Genomic DNA, 16,513 nt, shown 5'->3' on the forward strand with positions numbered 1-16,513 from the left:
AACTGCTACTTTTCAGGTTAACTTTATCCCCAAATGGATGATCACACATTACCAGAATTTAAGACTTAAAATGCTTTCCTATTTCTATACTTTCTCCCATCCTGAATTAGCAACAAAGAGGGGGGAAAAAAATCAAATCCCCACCACCCTCAACTCAAATTTGACTGCAGTCCCAGCAGAATAAAAGGTTCCAGAAATCGTAACTTGTTATCAAAATACAGCCACCCCAAAGTTGGTAGATTACTTTAAGTAGGTATAGACTGGCTTCCAGCAGTGCCAGTAAAGACCAGAACCGGTTTTCATTTCTTATTCCTAGGCTAGGTTTATTCCCATTATGAAAGCCTGAATCTGCAAATACACCATTCTTCTATTCTGCCTTCAGGATGGACAAGACAGGAATTGAATTATTTGGAGGATTTATTCATAACTTGAATGTGGAAGACTAATAATTCTTTTCTGATCTTATAGTCTGAAACCAATTAAGCAAGTATTCTTACTATATTGTTGGTCAAGTTGCTAGTATCTACAGTGAGAAAATACAAAGTCCCCAACAAGAAACACAAAAGATTTAACAGTGGCTTTTTAAACACAATATTTGCATTGAATGTTACAGTGCCCACAATTACTTGGAATACCTACCTTAACTTAAATCAATTTTACTTAGTCTAAGTTTAAAATTTAAGAGGCTGGGAAATTAATGGGTCTAGAAAACATGGCCCTGGAAACATCTTAGTGCTCATATGTACTGAATTTTATCAAAATCTTTCATAGGTAACGCCCAACATTTTACCAGATTTGCTACTTTATAATAAAGATTCTGAGAGAATGCTTTTCAAATATATACAAAGTTGATATGCAGAATTAACTCTTTCATGATAGAAGCCAAAGTAAAACGTAAGGAGGAATAAAAACATTTTATCTTGTGTATTCAGAATCACACACAAATTACCTTTACAGTTCAATTTACTATATAGAAATCATTTGGGTTTTATATTTTCAGTTAAATTCTGAACTGAGATTACAATATTGTAAAAAAAAAAAAGATTGTTACATTAATTCAGTACTTTTTAGCATACCAAATTGAAATACATAAGTTCAAACTTCAGATTTATGGCGAACAGTCTTCAAATACAATACAGACATTTCTTAAAGTTACCATCTCATTCACATGTGAAATTTGCAACTCTGAGCTGTTATACATAGAAATCTCCTATGAATATGGCAAAGTTGACATGCCATGAAGCTCAAAGCTGTATAGTCAAGCCAAGGACTCAAAGTTGTACCATCTTCTAAAAGGTCTGCCATTTCTGGACCACAAAGCACAACACATAAAGAAGGCTGGGAATAATTCCTCCTCTTTATTACAGTTAAAAAAAGTTGCATGTAGGTTGGAACTTGGCATAAAACCCCATATTATACCTTGGTAAAGTCCAAGGGTAATTATAGATGACAATGGACTGGGGTCTTAAATTTAATTATTAGAACCCATGAAATTCAAATGGGCATCAATCAAATCAAAAAATATTAAGCACCTACTGGTTTAAATTGAAATTTATTAGAGATTCATGATCAATTTCTTTCCACCTTGAAATCAAGGTGTAAAAACCAGCTATTAAGTGCATTCCAAACTTCTCCTATGTAGCATAGGTAGAATTTTCTGTCCATTGGCACCAAAATGAAGTCACATTTCCTCTTGGGAGACAGAAATTCCACATCTGAACATAGAATAAGTCAGGAAAAAATGACCCCTGTTGTTTATTACTATTGTGATTCTGAGATCTAGGATTACTAATATACTAGCAGTGAACAATGCAAACTCCTGGCAACAACTGTCAGGTTAGTAATGCTAACTCCCTTCCCCAGTCACAAAATTTTAGTATGAAAAGAATTAAAATTACTAAGCTGAACAAACGGGAAATAACAAGAAACTAAGTGTAACTAAAACAAAACAAACTCCCACTAAAGTCTGAAATCATTGCAATTAAGAAATTGAGAATAGGCGTGCTTCACCCCACCCCCTTACAACTCTGAATTTAAATAATATTCCGTGCAAAAGAGCATCAGGTTTCTGGATATAGATGTAGCCCTTCTTTAAGTTTTAGTGCGCTGCAGAGTCTTCTGCGATTTTATTTCCCTCCCCCCCAAGTTTATTCAAAGTATTTAATAGAATCTTCCATTTCAGCCAAAAGATTTGTAATTCAAAAATTTACTAAGGTATTCTATGCATTCTATCTATACAGAAACACCTATTAATTATTACAATTGGTTTATGCAGAATTAACATTTTTGGTGTTAAAATTGTTAAACATCATGCTTACTGCACATCAACTCTCCATAATGAATCTGAACTTCACAATGATTTACCAAACATTTTACTTAAATTACTATTTAAATAACTGAAAAAAAATGTACTACTGAGCCAAACTAAACTTAAATGGGCTATAAAGGAAAAAAACAAAAAAAAACAAAAAACCAAAAAAAAAACCCCTTCAAAACAGTCCATATACACATCTATTTCAAAACTACCTTTGCTAGCTAGCCCCTTTCCCAAAGTTTTAGCCTGAAAAAACAGTAAAATCTACACAAAATTTTATTGCAATCATACAAGGGTTACATTAGGTCAAATACAACAAATACTATGATGCAATTTTACATTTATTAAACTACAGTTCAAAGCACAAATTTACACATTCTAAATACACTAAACGTATCTAATGAAGTCACACTGGTCTTCCACTGACATCCGATATATCTGGGTGAAAGACATTTAACTTTACAAGACTTTTTAACATGAATCCTTAGTATAAAAACTGTGTACTTGTATGTAAACGATTTAATGGGGAACCCAATTAATGGGCTTCCATCTCCACTAAGTCATCCATTTTGTTGCATATTTTATTTTAAACGCTTATGGGGCACGACAAACTGGTAAGTTTAAATCTGGATACATTATCTAAATCTCCCAATTACCCCCCAATGAATTATAGATGAAAGCTGATTTTGTCTGGTCCCAAATAGCTATTACTAATAGATTTTTTTTCCCGAGAGAATTAACAGAGTAAGATTATTTGAATTTGTTTCACACTGGAATGTAGACCAGACAAGCTTAACCTGCAACTTCAGATCTAAAGAAGCATTAATGCCTGTTTAAGCTTCAGAGGAAAAGCTATCTTCTTGGCTCAGCTGAATGCAAGAAGGCACAAAGAAGAAGTTCTTCATCATTGTGTCTGAAGTAATTCCAGCATCTTGCATCTCATACCTTTCAAAAAAACCAAACACAAAACCATAATTCTAAGCAGAAAGACCACACCAACACATAACAAATGAACAATGAAATAAGATTATAAAAAAACGAGTCTTCCAATAACCCTTAACAGAGGAGTATTTTGCTATTACTTTTAAGTTAGGCATTTGTTACAGAATTAAAATCATTAGCTGATATTTAATGTCATCTCAAATATCCAATTAGCTTTAAAATGAAAACAATACCTTACCAATCACTAAATGACATCATGTAGTAAATAGCTGGCCTCTGAAAATCATTAAAAGCAGATGGTTCATGGAGAGAATCTGCTCCCATGTTATCAAAGATAAGCCAATCTCCCACATTCAGCTCAGGAAGAAGACAACTTTCCACAATTTGATCAAGCTCATCACAGGATGGACCCCAAAGGCTGCTTGTAAACAGAGGCTCATCTTCCTTGTATTTCTGTCAGGGGAAAAGAAACTTTCTAAATTAAGTTTTTACTCATGTTATTGCGGGTGTTGAATTTGAGGGTGGATGAGAGCATTTTCACAACATCAGATTCAATATGCCTATGAAAGGCAGGCCTAGAAACAAGGGCAATGGTGCTCCTTCTTAACTCCATCTAAGGCAGGCAAATCCTCAAAAAAGGGCAATATTCTCCATCCTAGAGTATTCTTCCAAAAATTGGGATGCACCTTAAAAAAAGGGGGGGGGTCAGTTAATAAACTACCAAATAAGCAGTTCTGTTATTTGTAATACAACTTGCCTTGTGAACCTCTGGAATGGTATTTAAGTCCTCAGACAGTTTACTTGCAAAAGAACCATAAACACCATCATTCATATAATACATGAAGGCTGGTTCATCACTTCCGGTTTTTTCTACTGAAATAAAGCAGAAAAAATGAACATGAATTTACACTAAAATGTCTAATATATAGTTAAACTATGCAAGGCATAGCAGATCGAATACTGAAAGAACTTTGTTTTCACATTTCCCAAAATATTTAAATTAACTTTAAAAAACCTGATATATACTGACATACCTTAAAACTGTTAGCCTAAAAAACTAAAATACTTCACAAAGGAAGGTGACCAATGAACACATGAAAAAAGTGCTCTATAAGAGTCACCAGGTAAATGCAAATTAAAACTACAATAAGCTTCCACCACCACACCTACTGCATAAAATTAAAAAGTGATAATACAAAAAAAAAAAAAAAAAAAAACCAGTAAAAGTGAGGGCACAACCAGAACTTGAACATATACACCACCAGTGGGAGGGTAAAATACCACTTTGAAATCTTTAAAAACATCTACTCTGTGACCCAGCAATTCTATTCTTAGTCATTTCCCCAATGACATGAAAAATGTCCGCAAGACTTACACAACAACGTTAAGTTTTATCTGTAATAGCCCAGAACTGGAAACAACCAAATATTCATCAGCAAAGACAATGGATAAATTGTCTATTCACAGTGGAATATTAGCAATAAACATGAAACAAAGTTCAATCAGACATTATACCAAGCTGTCCTAAAATATATGCTAGAGGATTCCATTTATATGGAGTTTGAGGGCAGCCCAAACTACTCAATGGTGCAAAAACCATCACAATAGTGACTGTCTAGCAAAGGAACAAACTTGGTAAGAAAAAATTCTGATATGAAATTTATGTTTTTATAGGGATGTCAGGATATGCTTTCATTAATTTGTCAAATTACACACTTAAATTTTTATACAGGGAGTATAATCTTATGTCAAAAACCAATCCTAAAGAGATACCGAACTACAGGTTAAGTAGTTTGGTTATTTGCAGCGGTACAAGCTAGCTATTCGGGAAACACCTCCTGTGTATTTCAGATTTAAGCAAATGTGTGTAGGTGTAGGATAAGGGGAGCTAGGTTTCTCACTGTTGGGAAAGAGAGTTATAATATGTAAGGAGAAAAACAGAATGCACCATGTGGTATGGTATACTGCATGCACAGCTTTGATGATATATAGTTATGTGTGCAATGTGTATATATGCGTGCACACACATGCATTTCCTGGTTCTGCTCAGTGAGAAAGCCTAGATGAAATGATAGCAGAGAAAACAACCATTACTCACGATCCTTTCTTGGTTTTTAAAATACCACTCTCCATTAAAAACTGGAGGCTCGCTCCTTGGAGAAATGGCCAATTCTAGGACTGAGGCAAGTAAAGAACCTGGAACATCTTGATGTACCATGAAGTAAAGAAGTGCTCAGGGAATGATGGGGACATGTCAAAAGGACCCCAGTTTTGGAGAGTAAACATAATCAATTACATAATCTAATGAATAAGTATTTAGGAGTCTAAACTACTACAAATAAATAGAGAAAGCTATTCTTAGACTGAGTAATGGAGTCAGAAAATCACTGATGTTAAAACTAATGCGGTGAAAGTATGAAAAGAAAAAGGTTATCTACAAATTATCTTTCCACTTCCTAATGAAGAAACCCACCTGACACCATCTTCACCAAGCGATCAAAATGGGAAGTTCCTTATTATTTTCTTTGCAGCTCTTCAACTTTGAGATATTTAAAAAAACTCAAAAGAAAAAAAAAACCTCATTCTTCCTGCTAACTTAAGGAAAAAAACAAACTATAGGAACAAGTCTTAATGTAGAGCAGTACTTTCGCCATTTTTTTAAGTGGTATTTGCCAGCAAGACAGTCTAGTGCCTTTTTGTTGGTTTGACTAGAGACAGATTAACACTCTGTTGGCCCTTGTTATGTAAAAAAGTAGATCCTTCCTGTGACCCATCTCACTATGAGGAACAGGACAAGAGACATTACAATAAAACACTAGTTCTTAACAAGATAGGAGAATCAATCACCTGGGGGAAGTTATCTAAAACACGAATAACTAGGGGCACCTGGGTGGCTCAGTTGGTTAAGCAACTGACTTCTTTTTTTTTTTTTTTTTTTAAAGATTTTATTTATTTATTTGACAGAGATAGAGACAGCCAGCGAGAGAGGGAACACAAGCAGGGGGAGTGGGAGAGGAAGAAGCAGGCTCATAGCGGAGGAGCCTGATGTGGGGCTCGATCCCGTAACGCCGGGATCACGCCCTGAGCCGAAGGCAGACGCTTTAACCACTGTGCCACCCAGGCGCCCCAAGCAACTGACTTCTGATGTTGGCTCAGGGCATGACCTCAGGGTGATGAGACTGAGCCCTGCCTCAAGCTCAGCACTTGGCACGGAGTCTGGTTAAGACTCTCTCTCACCCTATGCCCCACCCCCACCCCACATGCACGTGGGGGGGGATAAAAAATAAATAAATAAAATATACATATCTAAACATCAGAAACAAGAGTTAGATTTCAGATGTCTTATGGAGTGGTAACTTCACTAGGGCATTTTAAAAAGCTCCCTAAACTGCCCACAGCTGGCTGAATATCACCCACAACCTCATAATCCATAAATGTCTGTCCTACAGTATTTTACACTTGACTAGTATCGGATAATTGCAGTTAGTTTGAAGATGAATTTATCTAACAGAAACAAAATTTGTAACTTACCTCCAGAGGAAAATTTATCCTTTTCAACAACTTTCTTCGCAATGATATTAACTGCAAGTGTAAATGCAGAAGACACATAGTAGCTTCCAGGTTCTGAGATTATCTTAATGCCAGATCCTTCAGGAAAGTAGACATCCAACAAAGGGCTGATAACATGATTAACCTGTGAATTTTAAACCCCACATTATGATTTCAATATTGGATTAGATAATTCACATTAAGAGATTGACAGGTTTCCTAGAAAACTTAAAACCAAAGTAGTTCCAATTATAGACCAAAACGCTTAGCTATTTAGCAGTTATCTTCAAGCAATTAAACAAGCTTTTGAAAGATCAAAGTCTGTATTATCAGAATGGCATTAAAACTTTCATAATTCCAATGGCAAATAGCTACTGGTGATTGTTTAAAGTCATGTTTCTATATTCCTTAACAGTAGCAATGAAGGAGCAAAACATCGTATCAGCTTCCAGATATTACAGAATGAGGGATGGAAGGCAGAGCAGGAAGGTGAGTAGTAACATACATCGGATAAAACAGCTTAAACTGTCCAAATTATAAATTCATTTGTACCATTATCAAGTACTCCATTAGAGCAGAAACACAACTGAATACAAACTTTTTGTAAGTTATGCTAGAGTTCATAGAATTTTATTAAGCTAAAGTTAGCTAGGTCTTCTCATTCATTGCCTCTTCATCTTTTTAGAATCAAATTTTAAACAGATGTTTGTTACAGGGTTCATTTCCTGCCACTGTTAAACCCTTGTCTACATCTACCACTTAAGTAGCAAAGAAATTTAGATTATTCCAGTATATCCATCCACTGAACAAAGTTTACCTCTTCCAACTGAAATTCAGTTCCTGTGAAGCCTCCGCCAATATCTAACATGTTCATCGTGAAGCCAAATTCTCCCTAGAGATGGAAAAAAATACTTTAAATGCTTATCCAAATTATTATGGCTACAGGGACATTTCAAAAACCTGTTCCCAAGGAGGTAAATATTATCTGTTCTAATCCTTAGTATGGCAACAGTTTTGGTCTCTACCAACAGAAACAGATTTATTCAGTGTTGTGTATATGCTGTGTTCCTGATGATGTCTGTACTGTCTTGTAGACATATGCAAGTACATTACTACTTCATCCCTTTATCCACTTAAAAAACATGACTGTATGGAACTCTTGGTGCATGGAGTCTGCTTATCCCTCTCTCTCTGCTCCACCCCCTGCTCTTGGGCATGCGCACCTGCGCACACACATTCTCTCTCTCTGAAATAAATGGATAAATAAAATCTTTGAAAAGATGAAGAAAAAAGGAAAAACAAGTAAGATCCTGGCTTAAGATAACAAAATAATTTAAGGAAAAAACTTACAGCCATGTCAAACACACATCGGGCATCAGACAGAGCGTGTACGTATACTTGAGATTCTTTGCAAGCACTTGAAACATGAAATCTGGAAGAAAGAGACAGAATAAATTTAAAGCAACAGTAAATTTCAGAGGCCCTTCCTATAATTCTTTTTAGTTCTCATTTACCATATTGACACAGTATTCACAATAACCTTATCAAATATTTAAAGAACTGGAAGCACAAGCCACTAATTATCCAAGTTATAATACCAGCCTTTCAGAAAAGACAACGTTTGAGTAACAGTGTAATTTTATAAAGAATTTTTATACAATGAGTTATCAGGCTTTATAACTATCAGATAAGGACATGCTTTCACATATACATAGTAAAGTAACAAGCACCAGCAATAAAATTGGGTCATGAAATCTTTAATTTGAATGTACAGTTTTATCTGACAAAATATAAATGTCTACTGTGAAATACAAACATTAATTCAGCTGAGTATTACTAACACTTGTTAGTATTACTTAAGAGATACTTATCAGAGATTCAGAATACTTAATTGAAATATGGTTCTGTACCCTGATTGTGGCAGTGGTTACATAAATTTGTTACATTTATATGAAGTATAAACCCAAGGTCATTTTTACTGGATATTAACTTTAAAAATAGAAATATGAAAACTCTCAAACATATGTCAATATTTGTCACCTGAGACAGAATTAAATTTAACAGTGGTGATTCTTTATCCATCTTGATTAATAATTTAAAAAAGCAGGATCTTATAGTAAGATTAGCAATGGACTGGCATCTCAAAAAATTTGGAGCTTTGTGCTCCCAATTATACTCAGATCATAGTTCTGAGATTATGATCAAATCATTAAATCTCTCTGGTTATCCATTTCTGCACACATAAAAATCAAGAAGGTAACACAATGTCTTACTGGCGTGCCCAAGGGATTAAAAAGAGAAGGAAAAAAAATTTGAAGATGGGGTGAAAAAAAACAACAACTCAGATGAATGTCATTTTGGTATTCATTAGAATTCTAGTACATCCTCTCCCTTCAATTTAAGAGGGGTTTTACATTACTGACCTAATGGAAATTTTATTTACTATTTTATCTCTTAATTAGAGAAGGGGAGGTATATGTATAAAATTATATGAAGGATAAAACATATTTGTTTTTCCTATACTAAAAGAATATACATTAAACTGAAAGTTCAATCTAATCAGACTTCATGCAAATGAAGTGCTGAAAGATCTGTCATCAGAAAGACAAAGATTTATCCCATAAAATGGAAATTTAATAAAACAAAATACTCACTTAACCCCAATAATTTGGACATCAAGTTCCTTAGCACATTCCAAGAGATGCCTACAGTTCTTCAGGGTAGTGCCAAACTTCATGTTACCCTCTTCGCCTCCAATATTATCTTCTGTTGCAATATGTAGTAAGACCCTAAGAGAAGGGGAAGATGATTGGGGCAGAGTTGGTTTACATCATCATCAGCACATGTGAAGCCTGAAGATTGTAGGAAGTATGTTGATTATGTTGCCAGTGCTCCCAAATCCAGCGACGGTTGAATCAAGTGACCCTAATGAAAAACAATCCTGTATAGAGAAAAAACTAGCCATTAGGGCCTAAAGCATGAAGCTTACAAGGATGGGAATTTGGAAAATGCAGGAAGTTAAGACTCTGTTGTAGCAGCAAGAGTCAGTTGGGCTCTGTAATGAAAGACGACATTACTTTCAAATGAAGTCCATCAGTCCATAAAACCACCTAGAAAGACTAAATTGAATAGCAATGCCATCATTGTCTTTCGGTTAAAAACACCAGGGATTTTACATGTTTCAAGTTCCCTAAATTGTTCCAGCTGGTTAACTTTCTACCACTTACTCTGAAAATTCCTATTAACCTCAACCATCTTACAAAAAAATTGGCAAGCTCAGAGTTATTTTTTGTGTCTAAACAGTAGCCTTTTAGATACTAATTCAAATCTACTTGGTATTTTCTTCCAAATCATGACAACCAAGACAAAATGACTGAGACTGTCTCAAGAGATACTAAAGTAATTACAAACCACTAAAACCTGCAAATATGCAAATGCTGTTTGTAAAACTGTTTTCCCAAGGAAGTCCTGATGAATGACCACTGATCAGAGGGGGTTAAGTCTCATAAAATAAAAGCAAATCATTCTTCCTATGGGTAGAATCAGCTCTATTAAGAATGTACCATCACTTTACAGTTAATATAGTAACCCCAAATCAGGGTTTATCTTCAGAAGATCAAAGAACAGAAATATTTTCCTAGACACAAGTGGCTCACTAAAATTTCCCCCAAAAGGTCTTTATCCAAACAATGGTTTTCAGGGTAATCAATCCTGTCGGGACACCTAAGAATACCATCAAAGTCAATAAAGAAAATTATAAATGTTCAAGGAAAATACAGATATGATAAAAAATTTTCAGGAACACACGTTAATAACCCATTAAAAGCAAGCAATTTTGTACTAATACAATTTTAGTAGATACTAAAGTCTTCTTGACATACCAGTTCATGACAGCATTCAATTTGCCTTTTTTGCTTTTAAAAAGTAAGCTTTTTAATTAGAAAAATCTTGGGATACATGCAGGTACAAGTAAAAAATATATATATTAAACTTCCTATTCAAAGAGAAGAGTGGGTCTTAAAAAAAGGAACCCCTCGAATCTACAGATTAGGCTCCTGAAACACTGTCACTAAGGACAAATATATAGAAACTACAGCCAAAGGCAGATTAAACCCTTAGCCAACCAGGAAAAAAAGCTGACCAACACACATCCTGTTTCTAACATGACAAATAACTAGTAGGGTTGATGTGATTATGAAAATACAGCTGTGGCCCTCATTCATTATTCCAACAACCACATTTTCTTCTTTGAATTCAAGATTATAAATTCATATTCCAAACTGCCCTTATCTCATCCCAACTCTACAAGAAGGATCAGAAGTGGGCAGCCAGTAAAATGCTACTAGCAGTTTCCGTATAGGAACTTTTAAGTTACAAAAAATAATTATAATACACAACACTGCTCTACATAAATGTCCTTTTCCCAGGCCAAAGACAAACCCAAACCCTACACCATAAGGTAATATTCCCATGTACTTAGTTTTACACTTACTTAGCATTTGGGTGATTACGTGCGATTTTCTTCAATTCGACTTCATTGTCACATGTCATGATGTTCACTCCAATCTTTGCTGCATACTTTATTTGAGACACTTGCTTGCAAGGACTTATATAAATGATGTTTTCTGGAGATACCCCCAATTCTTGCACTAAAGCCATTTCAGTCTATAAAAACACATTTTAAATAGTGTCATCTAAAAAGCAACATTTCTATTATTTTCCATTTAATTACTACTTTATACTACCTGTGTTAAAACCCTTCAAAGAGGTATAACTACCATCAGAGAAATCTCATGGTTTAGAATTATTTTGCTCTCATCAGAAATTAATGGTCTACCTACTCTAGCCTAAGGATGAGGAACAGATAAAAAGTTCCCGATTAAAGATAAAAAAAAAAAGGCTTTTAAAAGTCTCATCTCAATGAAGCTTTCCTTTCATTGGTACACCTGAAAAGTTTGTAAATTTCCATCAGGCTGCGAATTTACACAAGAGTTTTAAAACATCCCAAAGTGAAACTTCCTTGCAATTTTTCTAACTACTGTAACCAAAAGTTAAAGTGAGTTCTAAAATGTTGCAGTTCAATGACAAAATGATGAAAAATACTTACTTTACTGGAGCAAGCAAATCCAGTTCCAAGAGCTGCCAAAATCTCAAGTACAGCTGGAGTGGAGTTGCACTTTACTGTGTAGAATGGCTTTATCTGAGCCACTATGTTCTGCCACTGACTGTGTTTCTTCACAATCTTTCCAAGATCTCCCACAAAAAATGCATTTTTCCCCGTCTGTTATGATCACGGGGAAAAAAAAAATCAAAGAACTATTGAAAACAGAGTACCATAAGTAGTAAAGAACTCCCTCTTTCCTCCATAAATGAGCCAAAATATACATTTCCATACACTACTACATTTAAGGCTTAAGAGTAATTAAGCTAGATTCAGCAAACACAGGAGAATCCAAACACCTTTTTCATTTTGCTGTGCTAAGCTGGCATATAAAAATATTCTCTACTTTGCTTTTTTAAAAAATGTTATCAATTTAGGGACTTTCTACTTTATAATTGCCTCCATTTGGAGGAGTAGAGAAGGACATGACCTGTTTCCTGCCATGCTTTCCTATGATGTTTAAAATACATTTACTTCGGTAGATCAGGATCTAATTTCCTATTACAGTGAGTAGAATCAGGAATGTTAAACAAAATAAGCTACATATCTCCATTATAAATCGCACCTAACGACAGGATGGTAAAACAACAAAGCAATACTAGGAACCAATGTTTAAGGAGACAAGGTTGGTAGAGATGACAAAGAGATGACAAAATTATATTTAAAAAATACAGAAGCACACTAAATGTCAGATGAATCTGAGTAAGGATATTCTTCCCTTAAAAATAAAAAGATTTTAATTAGGGATCTGGGGAGATCTATAATGATTTTAACATGGCTAGTCTAGGGGTAAAAGGACTATAACATGTCAGGCAACACATAAGTTACTCAATGTTGGATGGCAGACAATAATCTTATTTAGAATACACATCTAAATATTGTTTAAAAAGCCACGAAGACAATATTACTGTTTTTGATTCTTTAATACACACTTGAAAATGTACATTATTGGAACATACTGACCAGGAAACAGACATGATTGGAAATTATGGTTTTTGCATGGCAGATATGGGACAGTTATACTCAAGTTACTCCATTCTTTCAAGATATGCCATCCTAATGTTCTAGACACAGAAAATTTATTTTTACTTTAATTAAAAAAAAAAAAGGCAATTTATGGCTACCAGCAAGAGAACTGGGATTTAAAAACAAAACAACCCACAAGATGTTCAGTTGTAATCACTCTTGAGCCATATAATTCGATGACACTGCTAGGAGAGAATAGGGTTTCAGACAACCCTCACTAAATGTTACTGAATATGGGATAATTCAAGGTTGTGGGACAAGAATGATGGAAGGAATATTTCAAAGATCATTACTGACCCACAAAGAATGCTGCAAAAATTAGAGAACAGAAAGGTCAGCATACTTCCACTAGGAGGTTCCCTAGTGACAGGAGAGAATTAACTATAGAATGGCTTGGTTATACAACAGACTGAACAGTATGACAAGTGTCACTTTTTTCCCTCCAAATTTTGATGGCAGAAGAAAGAGAAAGGGATTTTGCTGAGATGTGGGAGATTTGAGCCCATCTGTAAAGGTCAAGAGAAGTTTTTTGATATCCTATTACTAAACACCAGTAACATGAAAATAATTTTTCAACAAATTTGAGGAATATGGGAAATTAGCTCCAACAAACAAATTTTATCAGTAAGGCAATAAAGATAATTCAAAAATAATCTTAAGAAGCAGTGAATATCAGTCTGTAGAAGCTGACACTTGGTGTGGTAGAGTAAGCAAGTTCTCAGCCAACATACAACCAGGATTATCTGAAATATAAATTACAATCTACTCAAGTCTATGGTTGAGAAAAATAAGTAAGAAGCCATGTAGTGACTAGGAAGATAGCAACATATCAAGAAAATAGAACACACAAGAGCTGGGTGCTAAAAGGCAGAGCAGAGAAAAAGCTGTTAGGAAGCAGTTGTTTTAATGTGGGCTAGGATGAAAACCTCATCGCTACTCAAGGGAAGTGGGGCATCAAATTAAGACAACCTGGAAAAGTTAACATCTGAAAAAAGTACTTTTATCAGACTAACATCTTGGAAATAGAGCAATGTTTTTAGAATTAGAAATTTATGAACACTGTATCTGAGAAATGTGATATGGCACACTTACCAGGGTATGTTCATAAACATAGTTATCAATAACATTTCCAAGGTTTGTTCCTTCATCCAACAGGCCAACGGAGTAGTTTGCATCGTCAAGAAATCCTTTCATCTCAGCCGTATTCCACAAAGCCGAAAGTCATAAACCAGGAAAAACAAGAGACGGGCCACCAAGCCTTATGTCTGGGTCCTTAGAATATGCAACAAACTGTCAAAATAGAAGTTTTTTCAAAGTCTGTATTATTTTACTAATTAACTTCAGTGTAGGAGTTGTCAATGAAAGTGTGCTAAGTGCCTAATTTAGTGAGGAATCTGTAATCACTTAACACTTGCAGACACAGTGTATCATTATCTTTTAGTGTCCATTTTAAAGTGAATGTGTATTTTATACTTTAAAAAACTGAGCTCAATATGACAATTTAAGATAATTCATACATGTGAAGTTTATTACCAGTCAATATGGTCACCTTATTTACACACAGTTGTAGACCCAGTCTGTATTATTCATATTGCTTTTTTTCATAACACATACAATTTTCAGTAAAAATTCATTCTAAGTTAAGAAAGCCAGTGAAGTATCTATGGGCAGCCAAGAAATTAAAATACTGGTCTAAACTCAATATACTGCCAGCCACATCCCATGGCATACTAGCAGGTAACTACAAATACAGATCTTTTAAATTCTACAGTAGGTGAAAAGTGAAGTAATAGAAATGGGTGGGGGTGGAGAGTGACTTTAGTGGACCATCTGTAGCTTTGACACAGACTGCCTAGGTCTAACCTCAAGCTGAAAATGGTACCGGCTACATCAGGGTAGCAATGTTAAAGTTTCTTATGAATAAAGCTGAAATCCTTACTGGACTAGAAGTCGGAAAGACTCATGTGGTTGTACCTCTATCATTTAATACTTTTGTGATCCTAGCTCAATTTCTCTAAACTTCAGTTAATTATACTACTTCCTCAAAAGGTTGCTGTTAAAAAAAAAAAAAGACAGCACATGAATAAAACATACTTGTTTTAAGTGTTGCTTCAGAATAGAGCTAAAATTAAGTTGCGAACTGCCAGAAACACAAAAATGGCCAGCATAATTTAAAACTAGGTACAAGCTAGGCACTTGGTACATCCTAAGCCATTTACTAAGAACACTAAAAAGGCAAGCTAAATCCAACCTCTCTCCTATGGAAGAAATCTTTCCCCTCCCCTAGATCACCCATTCTCCTCTGGGTAGCATATACTGTTTATCTTCTTTGCTGAATTCACTGGTCCTTAAAGGTTACTTTAGGCAAGGATTTCTTTTAACATAAAAAAAAGTCCATTAGTAAAACCAGTCCTCCAGACATGATAATACTTATTGTCTGGTACTGATTTCTGGTTGCCACATTAATAATGGGCACAGACCAGCTCTTGGCCATCTTATTTTAAAACTTGCACAGCCTTTCCTGTGTTCTTGATTCTCCCTCTCCCTCCCTCCAATACTGCTCTATGTGCTTGTGATCACCTTTGGTGATGGCCCTCATTTTAAAGGTATACTCCATTTCAATGGTTCTAAAAGGGTCGGCTTTCTGAATGCACCAAAACTCATCAATAAGCCATAATATTAATTCCATGATATACAACCAATACTTAGTTTTTCTTAACTTTTAAAACACTAACAACTTCATTTCCAAAAAGTCATCTACATTAGTTTAGCTCATCAAATCTTTCAAGCAACAGCAGAAACAGAAAAATTGAGAATATTTTACAAAAGGAGTTAACTTAGATAAGTGAGACTTAATACTTATGCGGTAAAGTAAAATTGTATCCTGGACATTCTCTAAGGGTTGTTATATCAGGATTGATGTAAACCCGTGCCCAGAAAGCAGACATTTTAGGCCCGAGGATACATATTTATTTTAAACAACGTTTAACAATTTAGGGGGATATTCAACTATGTACTAAGTGAAAGAGAAAAGACAAAGGTTACTCATTAAAAAAAAAAGTCAATTCAAAGGTAGGTGTAAGAAAGTACAGTAGAAACTTTCAGTTTAGCATCACAAATCTTTATGGTCAAACCCCTTTCATTTATTCTGTTAATAATGAAAAATGCTTAAGATCTTCAGCCTAATATTTCAGTTCATGAGACTCCTAAGTCTCTATGTATTTAACTGGGAACCTTAGGTTATCAATCATGGACCTCCAAGGCAACTGCTGCCAAAAAGTCTAGTTTAAAGTCATAACGATATGTACCTCAATTTCCTATAGTTGCAGTCCTTACAGAAAGGGTAATTTTCCTCTAGCATCAGGATCCTCAGTACTTAAAAACATCAAACCCATTCCATCCAGTCTTACTTACCTGCTGAATGCCTACATTCTTAACAGCAAACATTTTTTAGGGCAACGTGCCAGGCGCTGTTGCAAGTACTTTATACATATTAATTCTCTCAACCCTTAAAACCGTAA

General features: G+C 34.9%; 1 protein-coding gene across 5 annotated transcripts in view; it reads right to left on the reverse strand.

Annotated features, from left to right (window-relative positions):
• Nucleotides 1-899: 899 nt before the first annotated feature.
• Nucleotides 900-16,513, reverse strand: part of AZIN1 (antizyme inhibitor 1) — a 29,694-nt gene continuing 14,080 nt past the window's right edge. For 4 of the 5 annotated variants that reach the window (XM_040625826.1, XM_040625827.1, XM_040625828.1 and 1 more), the window contains 10 exons: nt 14,085-14,282; nt 11,913-12,086; nt 11,298-11,470; nt 9,460-9,594; nt 8,156-8,237; nt 7,623-7,697; nt 6,788-6,950; nt 4,014-4,129; nt 3,495-3,709; nt 900-3,259 (listed from right to left, as the gene is read on the reverse strand). In XM_040625826.1, the coding sequence (XP_040481760.1) occupies nt 3,148-3,259; nt 3,495-3,709; nt 4,014-4,129; nt 6,788-6,950; nt 7,623-7,697; nt 8,156-8,237; nt 9,460-9,594; nt 11,298-11,470; nt 11,913-12,086; nt 14,085-14,186 (1,347 nt within the window). In that variant the 5' untranslated portion in view covers nt 14,187-14,282 and the 3' untranslated portion in view covers nt 900-3,147. The remainder of the gene's footprint in view (nt 3,260-3,494; nt 3,710-4,013; nt 4,130-6,787; nt 6,951-7,622; nt 7,698-8,155; nt 8,238-9,459; nt 9,595-11,297; nt 11,471-11,912; nt 12,087-14,084; nt 14,283-16,513) is intronic. The other variant, XM_008689227.2, reaches the window with a different exon arrangement.

The sequence above is a fragment of the Ursus maritimus genome, unplaced genomic scaffold, assembly GCF_017311325.1.
Source record: "Ursus maritimus isolate PB19 unplaced genomic scaffold, ASM1731132v1 scaffold_9, whole genome shotgun sequence".
Taxonomy (NCBI): domain Eukaryota; kingdom Metazoa; phylum Chordata; class Mammalia; order Carnivora; family Ursidae; genus Ursus; species Ursus maritimus.